Source organism: Geotrypetes seraphini, chromosome 2 (genome assembly GCF_902459505.1).
Source record: "Geotrypetes seraphini chromosome 2, aGeoSer1.1, whole genome shotgun sequence".
NCBI lineage: Eukaryota > Metazoa > Chordata > Amphibia > Gymnophiona > Dermophiidae > Geotrypetes > Geotrypetes seraphini.
In genome coordinates, this window is record NC_047085.1 from 327,179,892 (window position 1) to 327,206,888 (window position 26,997).

The following is a 26,997-nucleotide window of genomic DNA, read 5'->3' on the forward strand; positions in this document are numbered from 1 at the left end:
AGCAGATCAGAGCTCTTCTGGACTGTCCGCTCCCACTACCGGCTTACCTTCATGTTCTAGAATACATGGCAGCCTCCTTGGAGGCAGTCCCCTGGACCCGAGCTCACATTCGCCTGTTACAGGAGTCCCTCCTCTTGGTGGTCTCTGCAGCATCATCCCCTTCAGATGATGCTCCCTACCAGGACAGGCTTCTTCAGATATCAGAGTGGTTGACTCTTATGACAGATGCCTGCCTGATGGGTAGGGTGCTCACTCGGGGACCATAACATTCAGGAGCAGTGGACTCCTCATCAGAAATATTGGTCGATCAATCATCTGAAGTCAGAGCAATTTGGGTGGCGTTACTCGCTCTCAATTCATTTCTGAAAGGAAAAGCAGCGTGAGTCTTCTCCAACAACGCCACTGTAGTGGCGTATGTAAATCATCAGGGGCATGAGAAGTGCTCCCTTGGTCAGGAGGCTCGCATGCTGTTCGCTGGGCGAAGCTCATCTTCTGTCTCTCAGGCGGCCCATGTGGTCAGAATTGACAAAGTTCAGGCAGACTTCCTCAGCCAACAGATCCTAGACCTGGAGAATGGTATCACTCGCAGAAGGCATTACGTCTAATTGTGCAGCGCTGGGGTCAGCCCCAGGTGGACTTGATGGCTTCAGCAGAGAAACGTGAAGGCCAGGTGCTTTTTCAGTCAATGAACACAGCGCGGAAGCCTACGGCTGGATGCCTTGGTTCAAACCTGGAAAGTTCATGAGCTCCTGTATGTGTTCCCTCCTTGGCTTTTGGTCAATGGGGTCATCTGCCAGATAGCAACGCATTCCAGCCTGATGATTCTTGTAGCTCCAGATGGCCTCGTCGCCCTTGGTATGTGGATCTCGTCCGTCTTTAGCGGAATGTGAAGCTCCAGCTACCTCTTTGATACCTTCTCAGTCACAGGCCCGTGCCTATGGAGAACCCATGGTGCTTTGGTCTTATGGCATGGCTCTTGAGCTGGCCTTGATGAAGTTTGGTTATTCAGAGGTAATTATCTCGACTCTTGCGCTCGAAAAACCCCTCTACTATGAATTCTTATGCCAAAGCCTGGAAAGCTTTCCAACAGTGCTATGCTAAGGATCAAGTGGAGTCTGAGAGTGCTTCCATTTCGGTGGTCCTAGCATTTCTTCAGGAGGGCCTAGACAAAGATCTGGCAGAGGCCTCCCTTAAAATACAGGTTGCAGGCCTTTCATGTTTTCGAGCATGCAGAGGCGCTAGTTCACTTACTGCTCATCTAGATGTGACCAGATTTATGAAAGGGGTTCTTCATTTGTGTCCTCCATTACATCTTCCTTTCCTTCATGGAATCTTAGCATTTTTTTGCAAGGCCTTGGAGGAGGGCCCCATTCGAACCACTAAAGGATGCTTTTCTTCTGGATCTAACAATCAAGACTGTCTTTCTGGTTGCCATTGTCTCAGCACAGTGAATATCGGAGCTTCAAGCTCTTTGTGCTGGGAACCTTTTTCTCTGTATTACGGACGCAGGTGATGTTCTCCGTGTACCTTCCTTTCTGCCGAAGGTGGTATCAGCCTTCCATGTCAACCAGGAGGTTCGGTTGTCTGTGTTTCATCCCACAGGTTTGGAGCACAAAGATCAGCTCTTACGCAAGTTGGATGTCTGGAGAGTCTTGCTCTACTGTTTGGAGAGGACTAATGATTTCAGGCTGTCTGATCACCTTTTTGTTCTGACTGCTGTGCCTTGCCGTAATCGTTCCTCATCCAAATCTTTGATCACTCGATGGATTCAAATGACTATTTCCACGACTTACATCGCCTGCGGCAAGCAGCCGCCGATTTTCCTTAAAACACATTCGACTAGAAGTGTGGCTGCATCATGGGTGGAGTCTCGCTTGATTCATCCTGATGAAATTTGCAGGGTGGCTGGTTACTTGGTCCTCTCTTCATATTTTTACCTAGTTTTACCGAGTGGATGTGGTAGCTCGTTCTGATGCTGTTTTTGTGACCTCGGTGTTGAGGGCAGGCTCTTCTGTCCCTCCCTAGCTTTTACCATTGCTTTGGTACGTCACCTAGTGTATGGAATCCGGAAGGGATGTAACAGAATGGAAGATTAGGTTTCTACCTTCGATAATCTTCTTTCTCTTAAACCCTGTAGGATTCCATATGACCCACCCTCTCTGTATAAACTGAATTGTTTGGAATAGCCTTCTTTTCTGCCTTGGTTAGTCTCCTTACATGCTTGAAGATTTTCCAGCCAGTTGCCAGATCCTGTGGGGAGTTTTCTGTAAGTATGTGCATTACCAAAGGTTTTTCTTGGGCTGCTCATTGCACACAGCAAGTTAGCTCTACATTGTTTCTCAATGTTTTTTCTGAGTTGCCTTTGTGCCTGTTATGATGTTCATGATTTGCAGAGCAGCCCAGTTCAAGATTTCTTTGTGTTGCTGGGGATCTTCCCCTTATCCCTATGTCATAGATTTGTTCAAGTATGTTACTTTGCTTTGGGACTTAACTGGATATATTCTCTAGCTCTCAGGCTAAGGGGATGAAGCATGTGTTCAGAAAAGTGTTGGTTTTGCTGCAACTCCCGGATTGCGGGTTGCGATTGAACACCTAGCATATGGAATCCTACAGGGACTAACTGAAAGAAGGTTATCGAAGATAGAAATCTAATCTTCCATTCATAATCCTAGGAAAAGAGAGTTTTTATTGTAGCAGCATATGAAAATATAGGATCTGATATTTTAGAGTTATGTGGCCAACACTAATGCTAACTACATAACTAGTTTTAAAATTTTGCCCCCGTTATACGTATAATTTTATGCATTTGACCATACTATCAGGTTTAACATACAAAACCTATATGTGGACACAGCAGCAAAATTCAGCTGTTCAATTTATAGTTTGTATTCATGAATTAGGCCAGTGGAAGAGTTGGCCTAATTATACATATATACATATTCAGCAGCACCCTTTAATTGGTTGGCACTGTTGAATATAAGCTTAAAAAGGAGATGGTGGAATAAAACAGAAATATCCATAAATCAGAGAAGCTGCTACTTTTCAGGACTATAGGTGATACTTCTGTTTCATAATCTTTGTTTTCACACTTAGATATTACAAAATTGGACAGTGATGAGATGATTCTGGTCTAGTATACTCTTCCAGCTTTGTGAAATCAGCAGAAAAGGCTCCTAGTAAAACAGCAGCTGCTAAAAAAGGTACTGGAATTGTTTAATTTATGAATTAATATAATGCATTCAGACTTGGCATAATTCAGCTGTTGTCATTTTTTTTTTCTAATATTTTTCAAGTGTTCCCTTTACTTTTGTCCCAGCATGACTCCTATCAGCAGTTATTCATTTGTAACTTCTGGTGTGTTTGGGTGTGGTAGGACTCTGTTCTTCAGGTTTCAAATCTTTCTAAAACTTACAAATTTGGCTACCTGTACACGGGGCTTTAACCAATTTTCAATTGCTTAATCACACCCTCCAACTCTTGTATCTTTTATTGTAACCCACTTGTATCCCATGTACTGACAAAATGTTATCTTTATTGTAAACCATTTGTATACCATGTACTGTCAAAATGTATCTTTATTGTAAACCGCTTCGAACTTCACGGTATAGCGGTATATAAGAAATAAAATTATTATATAATTAATTATTATTGTAACTCTAGTAACTATCTAGCACCAAGGATATAAAAGGTAGAGGTCACCCCACACAAATAATGATCCACATCCTGTTCACTCTCCTCTCCCTCCCTACTATACAAAGTCTGATAAAAATATAGAAATTCAGCGCAGATATGGTCTGTATAATAAAGAGTATTCCGCTCTCCCCTAATTTTTGTATAGTCTGAGAAAATCTGCACTCTCGCAGTGTCTCACTGACTTACCTGATTTATTATTAAATTCAAAAAATCTTTGTTTAAACTTCTGTCTCATAAAATCAACCTGTTCAGATGTAGTCAACTCAATTCAACCCAAACGTGCTGCAATTCAGACAAAAGGACCCGGAGAAAGCCTTTCCTTGTGTTGGCTTTCAAAATACTAAGACACTCATACAAACACAGTGTGGTTAGAGCATAAAGGTGTTTCTGTTACATAATCACAGGAGTCTGTACATTAGGTGATCAATTCATGCTTGCAAACTGCTTTCAAAAGGGTGTTTATCACGTATTATCCCACGCACAAGCAGGCAGCCTATTCTCACATGTGGGTGACATCATCCATGGAGCCCGGTTGCGGACAGCCTCGCAAGCAGACTTGCTTGTAGAAACGTAGAAGTTTCGAGTCTGCCGCACCGCGCATTGCGTGAGTGCCTTTCCGCCCAGCGCAGGGCGAGTCTCCTCAGTTCTCAGTTTTCCGCGGAGCCGAGAAGACCGTCTTTGACATTCTGCGTTTAACTTTGTTACTTTGTGCCTTCTCTCACCGTGGTTTGTGTTTCTTTTCTTTCGCGAATCACTGTGTTATTTCTTTTTTTCAGTTAAAAAAAAAGAGAGACTTTCTTTTTTTCTCTGTTTGACTGGCAGGGCAGGCCGCTCGACCGCAGCCTACAGACTTCGACTTCGCTGCGGCTATCTTCCCCTCCTATGTCCCGGCCAGCAGCGGACTTCAAGAAGTGTAGCCAGTGCCAGCATGCAATTTCCCTCACAGATCCACACCATTGGTGCCTCAAGTGCCTTGGGCCTGACCATAATCCGAAGTCATGCGAACACTGTGCTACTCTTCAACCTCGAGCCTTAAACGTTGACGGATTTTAGTGGAGAAACTTTTCAGGATGGACTCTTCAGTCACACCCTCGGCTTAGAGCGCGGCCTCGTTCCACCTTCCACCGAGCATCCTCCTGCTTCCACAACTCCGACCTCAAGCCTCATCAAACCTTCCTCATTTGGGATGTCTGTCACCTCGAGTAAACCTTCTGTATCTTCCCCTGAACCCTCAGGTCAGATAGCTCAGCAGAAAGTTCCGGCAGTGGTCCTCAAGCTTTCCAAGACTTCTAAGTCAAAGCACATTCCTCTGCCACCTTGGAGCCTATAGCCGCAGCAAGTGGTCCCGGTTTCAGACGCGGATCCATCTTTGCCGGCTTCTTTCCAGTCCATATTAGAGAAGCAATTTGTTCAGTTACTGACCAAATTTGGGCCGAAGCTGTCTTCCTGGGCAACCTGCAGACTCATGCGAGGTCGAGCCTCTACCCATGCCTCGAGCTGAACCTTTATACTCTATGCAAGGAGCAAAGTCTTTGCAAGTGTCTGGTACTGGCATCTATGCAAGGAATAGATTCTTTGCGAGTGCCTTGACAGAATCCTCACACGCCATACAATGGAGCAGAGTCTTTGGGAGTGCTTCGAGATTCCTCCATCAAACCTCCTGAGTTTCGATCTACAGCTTCTAGCCCTATCCATTCACCGGTAGCATTACCTGCTTTCCATCTCTAGGGTGAAGTTTCCTCGATCCTTGAGATCTGCTTCTATGCACCACTCTCGTCGTCGATCGAGGGGCCTTCATCGAGGTACACTTCCAGGCATAGCTCTTCTTTCAAAGAGCGTCCTTCTTCATCTAAGCCTCATTTCACACCTTCCAGCGCTTCCAGACCACCGACTCCTTGATTGAGGTCTCCGCTGCTTCCATTGCCTCATCCAAGTCTCCTTATTCTTTTGAGGATCATTTCATCCGGTGAGGCTTCACCTACGACCCAGGCCGCCTTGAAGTCATCGAGTTCCTCTCAAGGCAAGGCAATTGGCAGATCAAATGTTTTTCTCTTCTTTTCTTCGCCAGATGGCTGATGATCTGGAGCTTCAATTAGATGCTGATTCTAAATACTGCTAAGGAGTATCTCGAGGTCATGCATCTTCCCCAACCTCCTGCAGAGTCACTTAAGCTTCCTCTTCACAAGCTTTTGTCTCAGACTTTCACACGCTGCCTGGAGATTCCTTATACCATTCCTGCTGTTTCAGGCAAATTGGACTTCAGATATAGAACTCTACATTGCAAAGGATTTGAGAATTTGCAGTTGTCTTACCAATCCCTTGTGGAATCCTCCTTAAAAAGATCCCATCCTTCCAGAGTTTATGCTATCGATTCTCTTGGAAGGGAAGGGAAAACTATGGACAAGTTTGGACGTCGCCTTTACCAAAAAATGCTATGATGTCCTCCAAAGTCCTCAATTATAATTTTAATTTTGTTACTTATCTCAAGTTCCTCATTGATCTTCTTCCCAAATTTCTTAGCTATTTGGATACATAGAAGCACTTCGAATTCCAAGAACTCATCACTACTCTGTCGCAACTCAGATTACATCTTCAGTCTTCTTATGATGCCTTTGAATTGTGAGCCAGAGCCACTGCTTTCTCTGTAGCAATGTGCCGCCTGGCCTGGCTTCGCACCATTGACATGGACCCTAATCTTCAGGGCCGCTTGACTAACATTCCTTGTGCAGGCAATGACCTTTTTAATGAATCTATCGAGGCAGCCACAAAGAAATTGGTCTGAAACATGAAAATCATTTGCTTCCATTGTCAGACCAAAGCCTAAGCCATCTCCTGTGAAGCTTTCACGCCCTCCTCCAATTTTCCAGAGGCATTATACTTTGAGAGCGGCTCCTTACAATCGTCACCTCCCAAGAAACAGCAGCAACAGAAGCAACAGAAACCTCAGTGTCAGTTGGTCCCAGCTCAGCGTCTGGAGTACCTTGGGGTTCTGTTCGATTCCTCCTTGGAGAAGATCTTCCTTCCAGAGGCCCAGGTTAGCAAACTGCAGATTTGCCTACTTTTGGCATCCTGGTGTCCTCGGCACAAGATTTCCTCCAAGTCTTGGGGTCCATGACGGCATCCCTGGATGTAGTGAGATGGGCACGGGCCACATGTGTCCTCTTCCGTATGCTCTGCTCCGGAGGTGGTCGCCCCAGAGGCACAGTTTGGATGTTCCTGTTCCTTCCACGCAGCTTGGCGCGCTGCAGTCTTCGGTGGTGGCTCCAGACCTCTCTTCTGGTTCAGTGAGTGAATCTGGATCTACCGCGGTGGTTGGAGCTTCTGACAGATTCCAGTCTCCTCGGTTGGGGGCTCAGTGTCCTGGGTCACACGGCTCAGGGCACTTGGTCCACTGATGAGGCGTCCTATTCATTCAATGTGTTGGAGACCAGAGCCGTCCGTCTGGCGCTGTTAGACTTCTGCTTTCTCTTGTTGGGCAAGTCAGTCAGAGTTCTGTTGGACAATGCCACAGCGGTGGCTTACGTCAATCGCCAGGGAGGCACCAGGAGCACTCAGGTGGTGCAGGAGGCGGCTCGCTCATGCTTTGGGCAGAGTCGCATCTTCCGGACCTCTCGGCCTCTCACATAGCCGGGTGGAGAATGTTCAGGCAGACTTTCTCAGTCATCTCATCTTAGATCCCGGGAGAGTGGTGCCTCAGCCCTGTGGCTTTCAGCTAATAGTGCAGGCTTGGGGTCAGCCCCTGTGGGACCTGATGGCCACGCCAAAGTGCCCCACTTCTTCAATCGTCGCAGGGACGGTCTGGCCGTGGATATGGGTGCTTTGGTTCCACCAATGGCCAACGGAGGGGCTGTTGTATGTGTTCCCTCTGTGGCCATTAGTGGGCAGAGTTTTTCTCCACATTGTTCGCCATCCAGGTCTAGTGGTTCTGGTGGCTCCGGATTGGCCTCGACGTCCATGGTATGCAGATCTGGTGAGGCTTCTGGTTGTGGATCCTCTTCCTCTGCCTCACTTGGACGACCTTCTGATGCAGGGTCCCCTTCCCATGTTCGACCTGTCTCCCTTCTGTCTTACGGCTTGGCTCTTGAGAGGGGTCGCCTAGGTAAGAAGGGGTATTCAGATACGGTGATCTCTACTCTCTTGGAGTCCCGGAGGCTTTCTACCTCTCAGGCTTATGTGCGGGTTTGGCGTCTCTTTGAGGGGTGGTGCCAGGCGTGGGGAGTGGTCTCTTTTCGCGCTTCCCTGCCTCACATCCTAGAGTTCTTGCAAGATGGCCTGGATAGAGGTCTGGCTTGGTCTTCTCTCCGGGTTCAGCTTGCGGCCTTGTCAGCCTTTCGTGGGTTAGTGACAGGTCAGCGTTTGACAGCCATTCCTGATGTGGTTTGTTTTTTTTGCGGGCAGCCAAGTTGCTCAGGGCCTCCCGTGCGGCCCTCTGTTCCATCTTGGGCGGCTGCTCTTTGAGGGAACTTACTCTGAAGGTGTTCTTTTGGTGGCCATTACTTCCGCTAGGTGTGTTTCTGAATTACAGGCTTTCTTTTGTAGGGCTCCCTTCTTGGAGTTTTCTAGGGAGCAGGTTGTCTTGTGGCCTGTTCCTTCCTTTCTGCCAAAAGTGGTTTCTCCTTTTCATGTCAATCAATCTGTAGTCCTCCGAGTGTTGGGTAGTCGGGAGGGCTCTTCAGAGCAAAGACAGCTGCGCAAGTTGAGATGTCAGTCAGGTCCTTCACTCTTCGGTGCAGCGGACCCCAGAGATCAAGAAATCCGATCATCTCTTGTCATTCTGGCGGGTTTCTCATCGGGGGGCTGGTGCATCTAAGGCTACTATTGCGCGCTGAATCAAGGAGACTATTGCTTCCACTTATCTTCTGAGACAGAAGCTTGTTCCCGAGTTTCTCAAGGCTCACTCCACTCGGGGTCAGGCAGCTTCTTGGACTTAGTCTTCGCTCAAGCCTCCAGTGGACATTTGTAAGGCTGCAGTTTGGTCTTCCTTGTATTCCTTTGTCAGACACTACCGGGTAGATGTTCAGGTGCGTCGGGATGCGGTGTTTGGTGAGCGTGTTCTGGGGTCGGCCCTTCGGGTGTCCCGCCTGTGATGGGAACTGATTTGGTACGTCCCATTCATAAAGATTATCCTCTACTGGTCTGGAGAGTGCTAAAGAAGGAGAAATTAGGTTCTTACCTGCTAATTTACTTTCTTTTAGCTTCTCCAGACCAGTAGAGGTCCCCACCCTGTCTGTTGTTGGGGCTGTTGCGCGGGCAGTTTTGTTTTTTGCTGCGGGTTCTAGTATTTTTCTAGGGCCGGGGAGTATTAAAGAACAGCGTCTGTGGCTCGGCTGGCTTAGCTAGCGAGCTGTGTGGACATTTTCCTTCTGGTATCTCTCCTCTACATTTTCCAACAGCATTTTGGGTACTTTAGTTGTTCCTCCTGTTCGGAGTATTGTTTATTTCTGTTTTCAGTTCTTGGTTCTGCTTGGCTATTCGGCAGACTGATGAGAATAGAGAAGGGGATATCTTATGTACTATCTCACAGTTTTGTTTTCAGTCTCCACCTGCTGGTCATGATTGGATATATACCCATTCATAAAGATTAACCTCTACTGGTCTGGAGAAGCTAAAAGAAAGTAAATTAGCAGGTAAGAACCTAATTTCTCCTTCTGTGAGGTATTATAATACATGGGTTCTATATAGGGTTACAAGAGCTTCGTGGTAGTGTTACAATACAGAGTTATTAATACTGGCATAAATATGGCATAATCAATCAATTATCCTACTTATATGTATATGTTCTTACCAAATCAATTGTCCTACCTATCTTCACATCTAATATTAAGTTTACTATTGCAGCTAAGCACAAGTTTACTATTGCAGCTAAGCACACAATATTTACACACCTCCTAAGGAGTTTGGCCTATTCAACTAAATATAGTCTAAATACATGTATCTGTATTGTGTTTTATTTTATCTTTGAAGTATTATCTTCCTCAGTCTAGTTTTCTGGACTTCATCCCTTGGTCTATTTATATCCTATTATGTTCTTCCTATTGAGTTGCTCAGAGGAAGGAAAGGTAAGTAGTGGAGTCCCTCAGGTTTCGGTGCTGGGGCCGATCCTGTTCAATATGTTTGTGAGTGACATAAGAAATAAATTACATTACATTACATCGCTGAAGGGTTAGAAGGAAAAGTGTGCCTTTTTGCAAATTTTTGCCATTTTTGCAAGATTTGTAACAGATTAGACACCGAAGAGGGAGTGGAAAATATGAAAAAGGATCTGCAAAATTTAGAGGAATGGTCTAATTCCTGGCAACTAAAATTCAATGCAAAGAAATGCAGAGTAATGCATTTGGTTTTCCAAAGAAAGAAAAATGGTAAAACTAGAGGACATAATTTGAGGTTGAAGGGTGGTAGATTCAAGAGCAATGTTAGGAAATTCTACTTTACAGAGAGAGTGGTGGATGCCTGGAATGCGCTCCCGAGAGAAGTGGTGGAGAGGAAAACGGTAACTGAGTTCAAAGAAGCGTGGGATGAACACAGAGGATGTAGAATCGGAAAAATAATAATAAATATTGAACTAAGGCCAGTACTGGCATACTTTGCACGGTTGTGTCTGTATATGGCCGTTTGGGGGAGGATGGACTGGAGAGGGCTTCAATGGCTGGGAGGGTTTAGATGGGATGGAGTAGGTTTTAACGGAGATTTCGGCAGTTGGAACCCAAGCACAGTAACTGGGTAGAGCTTTGGTTATTCTTGCCCAGAAATAGCTAAGAAAAAATGTAAATTGAATCAGGTTGGCAGACTGGATGGACCATTCGGGTCTTTATCTGCCGTCATCTACTGTGTTATTATGAGTTCCTGATTGGGGGAAGGGGAGGGGGGCTAGTCAACTGTCTCCTCTTACTGAGGGTTAGACACTAGGCCATCATTCCTCCCCTCAAGGGTCACCTGTGGAATCTAATCTCTAATAAAGTCCTCAGAGTTCAGTGAGAGCAGAATAGATGAACAGTTGTGAAAGGTTTCCCTCCTAGATCAGAGAACAGATACTCTGATAGCAATCACCAGGAGCTCATGAGCAAATTGCTCATTTTCTCATTGTGTTAATCATCCATATGACATCCACAATTAATGTGAAGCTATGTGCCTGGCTCCACTTGTAGCATCTTCAGTGAATATTAAAGTTATAGTAGAACTTGTTGACCCAGCTATTTCAGCAACTAATAGCTGTCCTAGCATGGATTTGGGGGGAATTAACTACTTGGCATTATTATTGCATTAATGGTTAATACACAGCAACTTATGTTTATGTTAATTGAAAGGTATAGCCTCCTACCCGTTGTCTAAGGCAGTGTCTCTCAAACTTTTTTAGCTCTGGCACACTAAACGGAGTAAATATTTTTTGCAGCACACTAAACGGAGCAAATGGCACATTATAACTGATAATATAAAATAGCAAAATTTAAAATTTAATTTCAGATATTTATTTAAAGCTTATTAAGCTATGTATGGGTAATTGTAACAATGATGAAACTAAACTAAATAAATAGAATTTCTGTCAGAGCTGAAAATCCAAGTTTGCAAAGATAAGAAGATCCAAATGGTAACAAAGCCTTGATTGTTTTGTTCCTCAAATTAGGATAACTACTATATAAAAAATAAAATTACGTTAGTTTACAAGGACTATTCATGTCAAAGAATGCTGCTTGTCTGGACAGTTATATCCTTACACACACAGATGCTCAAAACATTGACAGACTCTTGCGTACATCCATTCTAGTGTATACTTATGAAAGGAATTTATAAAAATTAATTAAAACTGAATTACAGGCACATTTTGACTACTTATAGGTAATAAGAATATTTTAAAACACCTAGATTTTGAACGTTAGTGTAACATAGTAACTCTATATCTGAAGTTGTAGGTGAAGATAGCTGCTCTGCAGATGACTGAACCATAACTCTGATTTCTCAGAGTTAAATGTCAACATACTTTTTCCCACAGTAATTCTTATTGAATATTTTTGTCAAATTAATAAAAATGTATCTTTTTTGTGAATGCTTCAAACTGCTATTTTTTTTTTTAAGTTTTGTCAATTTCTCAAAAATTTCCTATAATTATAACCATCGATCTATGACATCCTCACTAATGTTTCTTTTTTTCTTGGCTTGCAGCAAAACTATCTTTAGACACACCCAAGCCGAAGAGAGCACCAAAGTCGAAAAAGACAGAACCTGTACCCTCCGATTCGGATTCAGAATTTGGCTTACTTTCTTCAGACACAACTCCCAAATCAAAGAGACCTACAAAGCCAAAAATGACCGAGCCTGTGCACACAGATTCAGATTCAGAATTTGGCTTTCTATCTCCAGACCCAACCCCCAAACCGAAAAGGCCCACAAAGCCTAAAAAGACAGAGCCTGTACACTCAGATTCAGATTTAGAATTTGGTTTCCTCTCTTCAGAGACTACCCCTAAACCGAAGAGACTGCCAAAATCAACAAAGGCAGAATCTTTAAACTTAGAATCGGATTTAGAATTTGGCGTGCCAAAGAAGGCTGCAACACCCAAAGGTGAGTTAAACCTACTTTATTTTAATGAGTTGCATCCAAAGTCTTATTATGCTTGTAAATATTTGATAAATCCACCTAAAGAGTTTTCTCAAATTAAAAAATTGTGGACCATTAGATAGTGAGTCACAAGACCTCTGTGATGATATTGCAGCAGCTCATAAGTACCAGTTATATGCTCACTACAGAAAAATATGGTATTTAGAGCTGTTTATGGAGTGATCTGAACAGAGATATTTAGTAATACAACTTACATAGATTATTGAGTGAGAAAGGATATTAAAAAACTGGACCAATGTGGAACTGTGGTGTTGGCATAAAAGAGATATGTATCTTCTGACAAACTATCTGATGATCCACAAGTTTTATTTTTATTTGAAAAAGTGTTTCTCTTTAGGTGGATTTATCATAATGATAGTTCATCTGGGTTTAGCCTTATTACTTATTACACTGTATATCATAGTATAAATATTTGATAGAAGAAGCTATAGGAAATGAGGAAACTGCTAAAGGAAGGAAAAGGAACAAAGAAAATACATATGCAAAAAAAAGATGAATTGATAAATCTGGGAAGAATGTATACTTTCTCAATGTGTGGGAATGGAGAGAGGGTACACATGTGGCTATTCACAAGAGTTAACTTTGAAATATTGCTAGCAGTTTATGGTGGAATTTGTGAGGTTTATAAAATAAAAATAATTTCCTATCCTTTTTCTTTCTATTGCAGGGTGTTATCTTTACTTGAATATTTTATTTTGTTCAGGTTTGTGAAGAAAAAGGATAAAACAGCAGTTAAATTGTTTAACATGATGAAATGCTATGCATTTTGACATAAGAAATTTGCTCTTACGTAGTTTCTCTGGTACTTTCAGGGACTTTGAAGAGGGTAACACCTCGAAACAAGCTTTCCCTCAGTCCCAGACAACTTGCGATCCTCTTGAGGTTAGTTAAGATACCTAAAATCATTTGTCAGAGAAATGAAGGGAAATATACTGAGGAAGATTTAAAATGATTTTCCTTTAAATCCTGCTAGATTTTGAGACCTTGGCCACTTGTTCCTTGGATTTGGGCCTTGGCTGTTATTCCAGTTGAGCTTGGAGGACTTTCTCCTCCAGAGCCTTAAGTCTAGCCCCCAAACTTGTCTTCAGCAAGACAGGGCCCTCTCAATAGGCAGTATGTGCACAACCACCTTGTTTCAGGTATTCAAGAATAATGTTAGGAAATTCTTCTTTACAGAGAGGGTAGTTGATATGTGAAATGCGCTCCCGAGGGAGGTGGTGGAGAAGAAAACAGTGACAGAATTCAAACAAGCGTGGGATGAACACAGAGGATCTCTAATCAGAAAATAATGAGTATACATTGAAGGAACTAAGGCCAGTACTGGGCAGGCTTGCACAGTGTGTCCCATATATGGACATTCACTCGAGGATGGGCTGGGGAGGGCTTCGATGGCTAGGATGATTAAGATGGGCTGGACTGAGCTTTGATGGAGACTCCAGTAGATAGAACCTAAAAGCACACTACCGGGCAGGGCTCTGGGTTTCTGGCCCAGAAATATCTAAGAAAAAGGACTATTTTAATTAAATTACTTTATGGAGCATGTATGGTTGGGCAGACTGGATGGACCGTTCAGGTCTTTATCTGCCATCATTTACTATGTTACTATATTGGTTTTTTTAATACCCCACAAATGTCAAATGGGAATCTAAGGTTAGCAACATAGACATTATGAATCATAGCTAGACTATAATGAAAACAGATGCATTTTTAGCACCTTCCTAAATTGAAGATAGGAGGAGGTCTGACATAAGCAGGTCAGAAGGCAGTTCCAAATTTTGGGGCCTTGAAATTTGAAGGTGGATTTGAAGAGTGATTTCCTCTGAACTTGACATGCAGAGGGAAGAGGTAATTTATAGCACTGAGTTATTCTTGAGTTATAGAAGGAGTGTGAAACTTGGATGGCTGAAGTTAGCCCAGTCGAGCTTTCTCCATATATAGCCCTATGAACTATACATGCAATTTTAAATCAAATTTTATACTTGACTGGCAGCCAGTATAGTTCTGTCAGCACTACAATCGGACCTTACGGAAAAATTAGTCTAGCCGCTGTGTTCCGGAGTAGCTGCAACCTCTGAAGTCCTTTCTTTGTGATGTTGCAATAATCTAGATATGGAAGCTTGAGTCACTATCCGAAAACTGGTTGGACTCAGGATTATCTTATCGTCCTCAACTGCCTCAATCTGAAGAAAAATCTTTTGAACAGTGAGGTAATCTGCTCGCCCATTGTGAGAGTGGAATCTAGAATTACTCCTAATACTTTTGATGTTTTATTAATAACTAGTCTTTTAGCCCGTTACATTAACGGGTGCTAGAATAAATGTCTGTCTGTCTTTCTGTCTCTCTCCCTCCTGCTGTCTATCTCTCTCCCTGGCCCCCTTTGTCTGTCTGTCTTTCTGTCTCTCTCCCTGCCCATGTGTCTTTCTTCCTTTCTTTCTGTCTCCCTTCCGCTGTGTGTCTGTCTTTCTTTCTATCTGTCTCTCTCCCTGCCCTTATGCAGAAGCAGCATTTTCTCTACCCCCCCCCCACTTCCCTGTGCAGCAGCCACAGCAGCATTCCCTCCCCCTACATTTCCCTGTGCAGTAGCATTTTCCTCCCCCCACCCCATGTGCATCAGCAGCATTTCCCTCCCCCCCCCACTTCCCTGCACTACCTCTTTCCATCTCCCCTCCCCTCCATGGGCAATATCTCTTCCCTTCCCTCTATCGATCCACCACTTCTTCCTTTCTTTCTCTCTTTCCACCGCTGTCACATTTTATGTCCTCCCTTCCATCCATGGTCACCATCTACTTTCATTGTTTTTATATCCTCTCCCTCTCAAAAATCCTGCCAAGTCCACACCTATTCCAGCATCTTTTCATGCACTTGACTCTTCATCTCCACCCCATCCGCGAACTCTGTCTCTCCTACCTGGCCTTCAAATGCCTGCTTCTCTGCACTGCTTGGTGGTTAAATTGTACTGTCTCGGTTTAATTTTCAGCTCCCAGTTGGCCTTCTATTGGTCGCAGCTGCTGCCTGTTTTTTTCAAGCCTTCCACACGCCTATATTAAAGTGTGCATGCGGAGGCACGGCGCTAAGGGTTTTAGGCAGAGACTGAAACTTCCAGCCGGGTCCGGACCGAGGAATGGCCGGACGGGCACTTTAGGCCACCACTAGCCGAAGATCGGGCTACCCCTCAGCATGGCCACTGCGCCTTGAGGTCCTGCATAGGACTGGACACTCGGGAGAGCAGCATGCCGGAGGCAATTTCGGCCTCTCAGGCCGTCTACATTTGCGTCGAGGTGCTGAATGCCCTGAGCGTTGGGCTACAGACAGGGCCTGGGGAGACCAGAGGAGCGGAGCGGGCTTGTGGAGGTGATCGGCGGCTGGCTGCAGTCCCAGCTGGAGTCCTGGTGACGTAGTAAGCGCACATGCGCACTCTCGCCAGCACATCCCAACAGATCAGATCTCAGGGAACATGTGGCGAGAGTGCGCTAGCGCGCTTAGCATATTATTATTATAGATGAGCTTCCCACCTGAGGATAGGATTAACTCTGAGTGAGGTATTGAGTTGTGATCACAAAACCATAGCACCTTCGTCTTCTGCTTGTTTAATTTAATGAAGTTCCACTGTGACCATGTACTTAGATCCTCAGTCAGAATAGATATGTGTTACAATGTATCCATGAAGGAGGAGTTGGCTACACAGATGCGAAAGAGATCATCTGCATAAGAAAAAATATGGGCTTGTATAAAGGAGAACCACCTGCCCAAGGTGTTCATGCATATATTGAACAGTGATTGTGAAAGAGGGGGGAGTCTTGTGGAACCCCACAGAAGGCATCCCAGGCTTGAGATTTCTTATGATCTTACCTCACTTCATGTGTTCTCTTGCTAAGGAATTCTGTGAACCTTCAACACTAACCCACACATTCCTAGTTCTTCTAGTTTTAAAAGTAGTAATGAGTGATCTACTATGTCAAATGCTGCTGAGATATCGAACTGCAACAGTACAGTTTGTTTGCCTTTGCTAAGATAGGTCTTTATCATTGACTAGTCTTTAAGCCCGTTACATTAACGGGTGCTAGAATATATGTATGTCTGTCTTTCTTTCTGTCTCACTCCCTGCCCTTGTGTCTTTCTTCTTTTATTTCTGTCTCCCTCCCTCCTATTATTTGTCTTTCTTTCTATTTATCTCTCTTTCTGCCCCCTATGCAGCATTTATCTCCCCTTGTCCACCTTCCTGTACAGTAGCCATATCAGCATTCCCTCCCCCTCCATTTCCTTGTGCATCAGCATTTCCCCCCTCCCTACTTCCCTGTGCAGCATTTTCCTCCCTCGGGCTAGAATATATGTGTGTGCGTCTGTCTTTATTTCTTTCTCTCTCTGTCTCCTTAGCCACTTTTTCCTGTCCATTCTCCCTTCTTTTTACCTCCCCTGTGTCCACGACCACCCCTTCACTGCTCCCTTTATCCAGCAACAGCCCTTCCCCCTTTGTTTTACCTCCCCCCTGTCCATCAGTACCTCTTCCTTCTCCCCCTGTCCAACAATAGGCATACCTTCCTTTTTCCCCCTGTCCATCATCACCTCTTCCTGCTCCCTCTGTCCAGCAGTAGGCCTCCCTTTATTTTTTCCCCCTGTCCATCAGCATCTCTTCCTGCTCCCCCTGTCCAGCAGTAGGCATCCCTTAATTTTTTTCCCCCTGTCCATCAGCACCTCTTCCTGCTCCCCCTGTCCAGCATTAGGCCTCCCTTCATTTTTCCCCCCTGTCCACCACCACCTCTTCATTGCTCCCCTTATCCAGCAGCAGCCCTTCTCCCTTTGTTTTACCTCCCCCCTGTCCATCAGCACCTCTTCTTGCTCCCCCTGTCCAGCAGTAGGCCTCCCTTCATTTCCCCCCCTGTCCATCAGCAGGTCTCCCTAATTTCCCCCGCTGTCCATCTGCACCTCTTCCTGCTCCCCCTGTCCAACAATAGGCCTCCCTTCCTTTCCCCCCCTGTCCATCATCATCTCTTCCTGCTCCCCTTGTGCAGAGTTTTTTAATTAATCGGATAGAGTCATTGCGCCCCCCCCCCCTCCCCTTCACTTGTAAGTCGGCGATTCAAGAAGCCTGTGCAGCAGTCTTCACACGCTGCTTCGGGTCCTTCTACTGCGCTTATTTGCTCTGCCGCGTCTCTGATGACATCATCAGAGACGCGGCAGAGCAAATCAGGGCAGTAGAAGAGCCTGAAGCAGCGTGTGAAGACTGCTGCACAGGCTTCTTGAATCGCCGGGTAGGTATTCGGGTCAGCGGCAAGGGAAGGGGTGTGAGCGGCAAAGAACTCCTCTGGTCTGTTGCGGAGGGCGGCCCGGCTCGATTTATTGATTCGTTGGGGGGGGGGGGGGAATGCGCTGTGTTGGGGGGAAGGGTAGGCAGACGCGGGGACCGTCCAGTTCAAGAGAGGAGCCGGGGGTGAGGAAGGCCGCCGCAGCTATGGAAATTTTTTTTTTTATTTGAAAGCCGCCGCCGGGGCCGCGCATGCGCAATTGTTTTTTTCGCTACAGCTCACGGAACACGTTTTTTTTAGTGCGCATGCGCGGCTTACCATTTTATTATATTAGATGATAACTCTAGGAGAAGGGATTCAGTACTGTACATTGGCCTGAAGCCATGTTGAGAACTATGATAACCATATACCAGGCTTAGACATTCAGAAAGTTGTGTATTAACAAAGAATTCTACCAGCTTAGCTAACCATGGTATACCTGCTACTGGCCTGTAGTTTTCTACCTTAGATAGATCTAAACCTGCGGCTTTAAGTCCAAATGATTAATGTAGGAGAGTATTTCTGTTGTATTGTGGTTGTTCGCATCATCAAAATGGATGTTAAAATTTCTGAGGATCAAAGGATTTATAGTGGAGGAACCAAAGTCGAAAAGCAAAGCTTGTAATTGAGTAAGGTTGCCTCGACTAACTGGAGGAGGCAGATAGAGAAGAAGGACCTCTATTTTTGGTCTAACATTTAAGGTAAATTGTAAGAATTCAATAGGAGAGTTAGCTGGTGAGTATTCGGTGGTTACTGATAAAGATTCACGAAAAATAATTGCTAACCCACCTCCACGTTTTTGAGGTCGATGATTATAGAGAAAAGAATATCCAGATGGGCAAGCATAGGAAAGATAAGCTTTTTCCCCTTTAACGAGCCAAGTTTCAGTTAGACATAGCAAATCTAGGGAGTTCTGGGTTATTAAGTCTTTAAGCAGGTGGTATTTGGTTTTAAGAGATCGAGTGTTGAGTAGGCCAATTTTAGTTTGAATACCCCTCGGGGCCACGGGAGGTAAGTTGCTATTTGAGTGAGGTCTGGAAGATGGAAGTACCGGAATAATTGTGCGGTTTGTGGGGCGTAAAGAAGGAGAAATTCTCACGTTAATTTTAGGTTGATGGCCATGAATGACTGGAATAGGAGAGGAATTCTCCATTGATAAACAGACATTTGTGTTGGAAATAGAAGATAAAAGTGAATATGGAAAAAAACCCAAAGAAATTAATATTAATACCAATGTTAATGTTAATATTAATATTAATGTGAATACTATTAGATTGTGATAATGTATACTGAAGACAAAAGTATTTGGTGTTAATATCAAATAAATTTTATATGTTCTGTACAGGTCAGAGTTGATATTCTATTTTTATTTTTCCTTTCCTTTTTAGGTAAAGGCAGGGGCAGGAAAAGGAAACAATCTGATTCAGAAAATGAAGGTGAATATACTCCAGCAAAGAAACAAGCCAGATCATCAGCAGGAAAGGTCAGTCTATAAGTGGTTTTGGGGAGGCGAGACTTCATTTTTTATTTTGATATACAATAAAGACCACCTCCTATGATTATTATGAGTATACATTATATTCTAGTTCATATCTAGTGAACATACTTTATCTTTGAGGACAATGAACAAAACTGTGTGGGTAGAAGTATTTATCTATGGATTTTGTAGCAGTTTTCAAAGGGAAAGAAAGACAATTTCCCTTTTGAAAACTGCTTAGGACAAAGTACCTGCAGATATTTGTACCTGCTATTTCTGTTGGTACTACTACTGTGAAAAATAACATACATAGTTTGAAAATACAAAACCGTGAGATATTGCTTCCCCTGATCTAACTCCACCACTGGAATCTCTCCATGAAAATGCAGGTAAAGGGTTGGCATTTCACATTGTTGAGGACAGACTGTGGAGGGCTTCGATGAATGGGATGGTTAAGATGGGCTGGAGTGAGCTTTGATGGAGGCTCCAGTAGATAGAACCTAAGCACACTACCGGGCAGGGCTCTGGGTTTCTGGCCCAGAAATATCTAAGAAAAAGGACCAATTAAATTATGGAGCATATATGGTTGGGCAGACTGGATGGACCATTCAGGTCTCTGCCGTCATTTATTATGTTACTATGTTACCCATATACAGGGCCCTTTTAGCCATTTTCAGTTGTATGCTAAAGTTCAAGCATGCTTAGTTAAACTATATGTTTCAATTAATCTTTAGGTGAACACAAGCTGATACAACCTCTACATGGTAAGAAGTTACAGCATTTTACTATTTGCAGTTTTTTACAGAAAATTGTGAGTATGGCAAGTGCAAAAGTATGGGCAGCTGTTACCAGCTAAGTGCCTCTCTGTTTCTTGCCTTTGGAATTTTTACCACTCTCCCTTACAGAACTCTTCAAGCTAAGAAATATTCTTAGATTTCCTTGCATACATTGCTTGTTTGAGATCACCCCACAAATTTTCAACAATATTCAAATCTGAGAACTATGAAGACTATTTCAAAAGCTTCATCTTTCTTTTCTGTAGATAATTCATGGTTGTTTTGAGATAATCTTTTAGGCTATTATCTTGCTGAAATATTCAACTACCTTCAATTTGGGACATTAAGTTCTAAGATATGTTTATATTTAGTTGAAATGATGAAAGAGTAGCAAGCACTCTAAAGATATAAATATAGTCTACTCTCTTCTGGGGTCTACTCATTCTGGGGGGGGAATGGAACTCGAAAACAATTCACTAAGAAAAACAGGTGGAGAAAAAGACCTCAGTTAAAGCCCCGAAGGACTATGAAACGCTAAAGCACAACTGCACTAAAGTGCAAGCATAGTAAGCGATTCCATACCAGTCATGGGTCATTAAAAAACTCTACCTATTGTGTAAACGGTATTTGAAAACCTCCTTCCCAGATACCAGGAATTGCAGAGTTTATACAAGTGTGCAAAGGTCCCGCAAGTATAGCAACATTATCCCAGGACAAGCAGACAGCCTGTTCTCACATGTGGGTGACGTCATCCACGGAGCCCAGATGCAGACAGCCTCGCAAGCAGACTTGTGCGAGTGCCTTCCGGCCTAGCACAGGGTGAGTCTATTCAGTTCTCCGCGGAGACGAGAAGTCTGTCTTTGACGCTCTTCGTGAAGCTTCATGCCTTCTCTCCACCGCAGTTTGTGTTAGTTCTTTTGCGAATTGCTGTGCTCATTTATTTATTTTCTGTTTTAAAAATTTTTTTTAAAGACTTTTAATTTTTTCATTGACTGACTGGAGGGGCAGGTTGCTCGCCTGCGGCCTTCGCCTTCGCATCGGCTATCTTCCCTTCTGTGTCCCAGCCAGTAACGGGCTTCAAGAAGTGTAGCCAGTGCCAGCGTGTGATTTCCCTCACAGACCCACACCGCTGGTGTCTTAAGTGTCTCAAACTTGACCATAGTCCAAAGTCGTGCCCGCGCTGTGCTACTCTTCAACCTCAAACCCTTAAACGTTGTTGAGTTTAAGTGGAAAAGCTGTTCAGGACGGTCTCTTCGGCTACACCTTCGACCTCAAGGTCCTGACTCGGTCCAGGCTTTAGCCGGTGGTCCTCCTGCTTCCACGACTCCAACCTCGAGTCTCATCAGACCTTCCTCGTTTGGATTGTCTTTGGCCTTGAGTACACCTGCTTTATCTTCCCCTGAGTTTACCTCAGGTCAGATACCTAAGCAGAAGGTTCCTGTGGTGGTCCTCAAGTTATCCAAGCATCAGGCCAAACCAAAGCATGCTTCTTCTGCCACCTTGGAGCCTATAGACTCAGCAAGTGGTCCAATTTCAGACTCAGATCCACAATTGCAGGCTTCTCTCCAGACCATGTTAGAGCAGAAATTTGTTCAGTTACTGACCAAATATATTCCTGCCTCGACTCTGTTTCCTGCAGTCCAGCCTGGGCAATCAGCAGTCTCCCGCGAGTTCAAATCCCTGCCTGTGCCTCAAACTGAGTCTACACACACTATGCAAGGAGTTGAGTCTTTGCGAGTGTCTCGATTGGAATCTTCACACACTATGCAAGGAGCCGAGTCTTTGCAAGTGCTTTGAGATTCCTCGATCCAAACCACTGAGTCTGTGGGGTTTCGATCTACAGCTTCTAGCCCTATTCATTCACCAGCGGCACTGCCTGTCTCCAGGCATAGGGCGAACTCTCCTCGATCTCAACTGAGACCTACTTCCAGGCAGCACTCTCGTCATAGATCGAGGCCCTCATCGAAGCATCCATCGAGGCGCAGGTCTTCCGCAGAAAAACCTTCCTCGTCCAGGCCTCAATCCAGACCTTCCAGTTCTTCAAGGCCTCCACTTCCAGACCCCAAGGACTCAGCTGATTCCAATGTCTCATCCAAGTCTGTGTATTCTTTGGGTTACCAGTACTCTAGAGAGGCTTCGCCTTCCTTCTTCACTCGAGGCACCTCGAGATCACCGAGGTGTATTTTGGGATGGACTAGGCAAGCCCGAATGACAAAATCAAAGATACTTCAATTTCCCTGAATGGACAGATCTTCCCTATTGTCGATACCATAAAAATCCTGGGAGTGACGCTGGACTGTTATCTCACTCTAGATATTCACACAGAGCTACTGATCAAAAAAGGCTTCTCGACACTATGGAAACTAAGAACCATCAGAAAGTTCTTCAACGCAGCATCATTCCGCTTACTGGAGCAATCCTCCATTTTAAGCCTGCTCGACTTTTGTAACATCATTTATCTGGGGTCTCTCAAGAAAACCATTCAAAGACTCCAAACCATACAAAATTCAGCAGTGCGACTGATTTTCAGTATTAAAAAAGTGGGATCACATAACTCCCTACCTTCAAAAACTCCATTGGCTGCCCTAGAAGCAAGAGTGCTGTTCAAATTTGCCTGCCTTTGTTTCAAATCCATTCTTGGTTTGGCCCCCCTATACCTGGTCTCCCACTTTAAATTGGACTGTTCCACCAGTCCTACACGCAAAATACATATGTTTAGCCACCCAATAATAAAAACCTGCTGATACAAAATTCCTTGACAAAACTCTTGCTTTCCAAGCAAGTCAACAGAACGGTTGGCTGGGTAACATCATTAAGCAATCCTCATCCTATCTTAACTTCAGAAAACTAGTTAAAATCAAACTGTTTAACCGATTTGTAACCAAGAACTCTTAAAGCCTTATCCCGGTATTCTACTTACATGTATCCTGGTATTGTACTTACATATGACTTTTACTCTGTCTCTCTTCCTCCATACCAATATTCATGTATTCAAAGACTTCATTGTTATTTTTTCATTGACTGTCCAGCTCCTCTTATTGTAAACCACCTCGAACTACTTTGGCTTTGGCGGTATATAAAAAAATAAAATTATTATTATTATTATTATCAAGTCCTGCTTGAGGCCAGGCTCTAGCAGATCAATTATCTTCTTCTTCAAATGACCAATGACCTGGAAATTAAATTGGGCGCTGGTTCTAAATATTCTAAGGAGTATTTTGAGGAAATGCATCTGCCTCAGCCTCCTGCAGAGTCCCTCAAGCTTCCTCTTAATAGGCTTTTGTCTCAAATTTTCAAAAGAAATCTAGAGACTCCTTATGCTATACCTGCTGTTCCAGGTAAATTGGAATCGAGGTATAGAACACTACATTGCAAGGAATTTGAGAATTCACAGTTATCTTACCAATCTCTTCTTGTGGAATCTTCATTAAAGAGGACCCATCCTTCCAGAGTATATGCCACAGTACCTCCTGGAAGAGAGGGCAAGACCATGGACAAGTTTGACCGTCGCCTTTATCAGAATTCCATGATAGCCTCTAGAGTCCTAAATTACAATTTCATCTTCACGACTTATTTGAAGTTTTTGATTGACCATCGTCTAAATTTTATGAAGAACTTGGATGAACATAGACATGTGGAGTTTCTGGAGCTCAGTGCTACCTTGACGCAACTCTGACTACATCTTCTCCAGTCATCTTACGATACCTTTGAACTTTCTTCCAGGGTCTCTGCATTCTCAGTGGCGATGCGTCTCCTGGCCTGGCTTCGCACCATTGATATGGACTCCAATCTTCAGGATCGTCTGGCTAATATTCCTTGTGAAGGCAATGACCTCTTTGATGAATCCATAGAGGCCGCCACCAAGAAGTTGTCTGAGCATGAAAAATCTTTTGCTTCAGTTGTCAGACCAAAGCCTAAACCAGCTCCTGCAAAGCCTTCTCGACCTCTTCCAACTTTCCAGAGGTGTTATCCTCCAAGGGCAGCTCCTTATACTCGAGCACCCGCCAAGAAACAACAGAAACAACAGCAACAGAAGCAACAGAAACTTCAGCCTTCTGCTGCAACTAAGGCTGCTCAGCCTTTTTGACTTTCTCACACAGAGCATAACCTCCATCAGTCTGCCTCTGTCCTCCCTTCCCCCCATAGGAAGTTGTCTACATCATTTTTACCATTGATGGGAGACCATTACATCCGACCTTTGGGTGTTGTCAATAATCAAGGAAGGATACTCTCTTCATTTCTCTCAAATTCCACTAGCGATTCCTCCAAAAACATAGTAACATAGTAGATGACGGCAGATAAAGACCCGAATGGTCCATCCAGTCTGCCCAACCTGATTCAATTTAAATTTTTTTTTTATTTTTTTTTTTTCTTCTTAGCTATTTCTGGGCGAGAATCCAAAGCTTTTCCCGGTACTGTGCTTGGGTTCCAACTGCCGAAATTTCTGTTAAGACTTACTCCAGAACCATCTACACCCTCCCAGCCATTGAAGCCCTCCCCTGCCCATCCTCCTCCAAACGGCCAAGCACAGACACAGACCGTACAAGTCTGCCCAGTAACTGGCCTAGTTCAATCTTTAATATTATTTTCTGATTCTAAATCTTCTGTGTTCATCCCACGCTTCTTTGAACTCAGTCACAGTTTTACTCTCCACCACCTCTCTCGGGAGCGCATTCCAGGCATCCACCACCCTCTCCGTAAAGTAGAATTTCCTAACATTGCCCCTGAATCTACCACCCCTCAACCTCAAATTATGTCCTCTGGTTTTACCATTTTCCTTTCTCTGGAAAAGATTTTGTTCTACGTTAATACCCTTTAAGTATTTGAACGTCTGAATCATATCTCCCCTGTCTCTCCTTTCCTCTAGGGTATACATATTCAGGGCTTCCAGTCTCTCCTCATACGTCTTCTGGCGCAAGCCTCCTATCATTTTCGTCGCCCTCCTCTGGACCGCCTCAAGTCTTCTTACGTCTTTCGCCAGATACGGTCTCCAAAACTGAACACAATACTCCAAGTGGGGCCTCACCAATGACCTGTACAGGGGCATCAACACCTTCTTCCTTCTACTGACTACGCCTCTCTTTATACAGCCCAGAATCCTTCTGGCAGCAGCCACTGCCTTGTCACACTGTTTTTTCGCCTTTAGATCTTCGGACACTATCACCCCAAGGTCCCTCTCCCCGTCCGTGCATATCAGCTTCTCTCCTCCCAGCATATACGGTTCCTTCCTATTATTAATCCCCAAATGCATTACTCTGCATTTCTTTGCATTGAATTTTAGTTGCCAGGCATTAGACCATTCCTCTAACTTTTGCAGATCCTTTTTCATATTTTCCACTCCCTCTACGGTGTCTACTCTGTTACAAATCTTGGTATCATCTGCAAAAAGGCACACTTTTCCTTCTAACCCTTCAGCAATGTCACTTACATACATATTGAACAGGATTGGCCCCAGCACCGAACCCTGAGGGACTCCACTAGTCACCTTTCCTTCCTTCGAGCGACTTCCATTAACCACCACCCTCTGGCGTCTGTCCGACAGCCAGTTTCTGACCCAGTTCACCACTTTGGGTCCTAACTTCAGCCCTTCAAGTTTGTTCAACAGCCTCCTATGAGGAACTGTATCAAAGGCTTTGCTGAAATCCAAGTAAATTACATCTAGCATATGTCCTCGATCCAGCTCTCTGGTCACCCAATCAAAAAATTCAATCAGGTTCGTTTGGCACGATTTACCTTTTGTAAAGCCATGTTGCCTCGGATCCTGTAACCCATTAGATTCAAGAAAATATACTATCCTTTCTTTCAGCAACACTTCCATTATTTTTCCAACAACTGAAGTGAGGCTCACCGGCCTGTAGTTTCCTGCTTCATCCTTGTGACCACTTTTATGAATAGGGACCACATCCGCTCTCCTCCAATCCCCAGGAATCACTCCCGTCTCCAGAGATTTGTTGAACAAGAAATTATCCATCCCAGACCGCCCTTCTACTTCAGGAAGCTCAAGCTCTGCTTCATCTCCGTGCCATCGAGGAAGTTCCATTGGAACAGTAGAGCAGGGGGGTTTACTCCCCTTACTTCCTAGTTCCGAAGAAGACGTGCGATCTGCGATCCATTCTGGATCTCAGGGCTCTCAACAAATTTTTAGTCAAAGAAAAATTTTGTATGCTGTCCCTGGCGTCCCTTTATCCAGTTCTAGATCAGAACAATTGGTTATGTTCTCTAGATCTCAGGGAGGCGTACACTCACATCCCCATTCATCCAACCTCCCATCAGTACCTCAGATTTTGGGTGGGGAATCTGCATTTTCAATACAGAGTACTGCCCTTTTGGCCTGGCATCATCTCCCAGAGTGTTCACCAAGTGCCTCGTAGTAGTAGCAGCAGCTTTAAGGAACCATGGTCTTCAGGTATTTCCCTACCTAGACAACTGGCTCATCAAAGATTCAACATCTCAGGGGGTTATTGTAGCGACCCAATGGACTACGTGGTTCATACAAAGCTTGGGATTCAAAATCAACTTTCCCAAATCCCAACGTCAGCCCTCTCAGAATCTCCAATTCTTCAGAGCTGTTCTGGACACTATCCAACTCAGAGCATTCCTTCCTCAACAACGTCTGGATGCTCTTCTTCAGCTCTGTCACAACGTGTCTTTCCGTTCTTCACTCCCAGCAAGACACATGGTACTACTAGGTCACATGGCCTCCACAGTACACGTGACTCCTATTGCCAGACTTCACCTCCGAATTCCTCAGTAGACCCTGGCATCTCAGTGGACGCAGGTTTGCGATCCATTGTCTCGACACATTACAGTCACTCCTTCGTTCAGACAGTCTCTCCACTGGTGGATGCTCTTCCAATCTCTCCAGAGGTTTACTGTTTCAGACACCCTCTCATCAGAAGGTCCTCATGACAGATTCTTCGGCCTATGCTTGGGGGGGGGGGCTCATCTCGACGGTCTCTGTACTCAAGGCCACTGGTCCAGCAAGGATCGTCAGTATCATATCAATCTGTTGGAACTCAGAGCAATCTTCAATGCTCTCAAAGCTTTTCAACATCTTCACGACCAGGTAGTCCTCATCTGAATGGACAACCAAGTCGCCATGTACTATGTCAACAAGCAGGGAGTAACGGGATCTCTCTCCCTTTGTCAAGAAGTT

At 44.3% G+C, this 26,997-nt stretch overlaps 1 protein-coding gene across 1 annotated transcript in view; it reads left to right on the top strand.

Annotated features, from left to right (window-relative positions):
• TOP2B (DNA topoisomerase II beta) overlaps positions 1-26,997 on the top strand; it is a 639,919-nt gene that overhangs the window by 603,923 nt on the left and 8,999 nt on the right. The window contains 5 exon segments of the mRNA XM_033930173.1: positions 3,094-3,117; positions 3,120-3,200; positions 9,748-9,756; positions 12,142-12,249; positions 18,977-19,071. Coding sequence (XP_033786064.1) covers positions 3,094-3,117; positions 3,120-3,200; positions 9,748-9,756; positions 12,142-12,249; positions 18,977-19,071 — 317 coding nt within the window.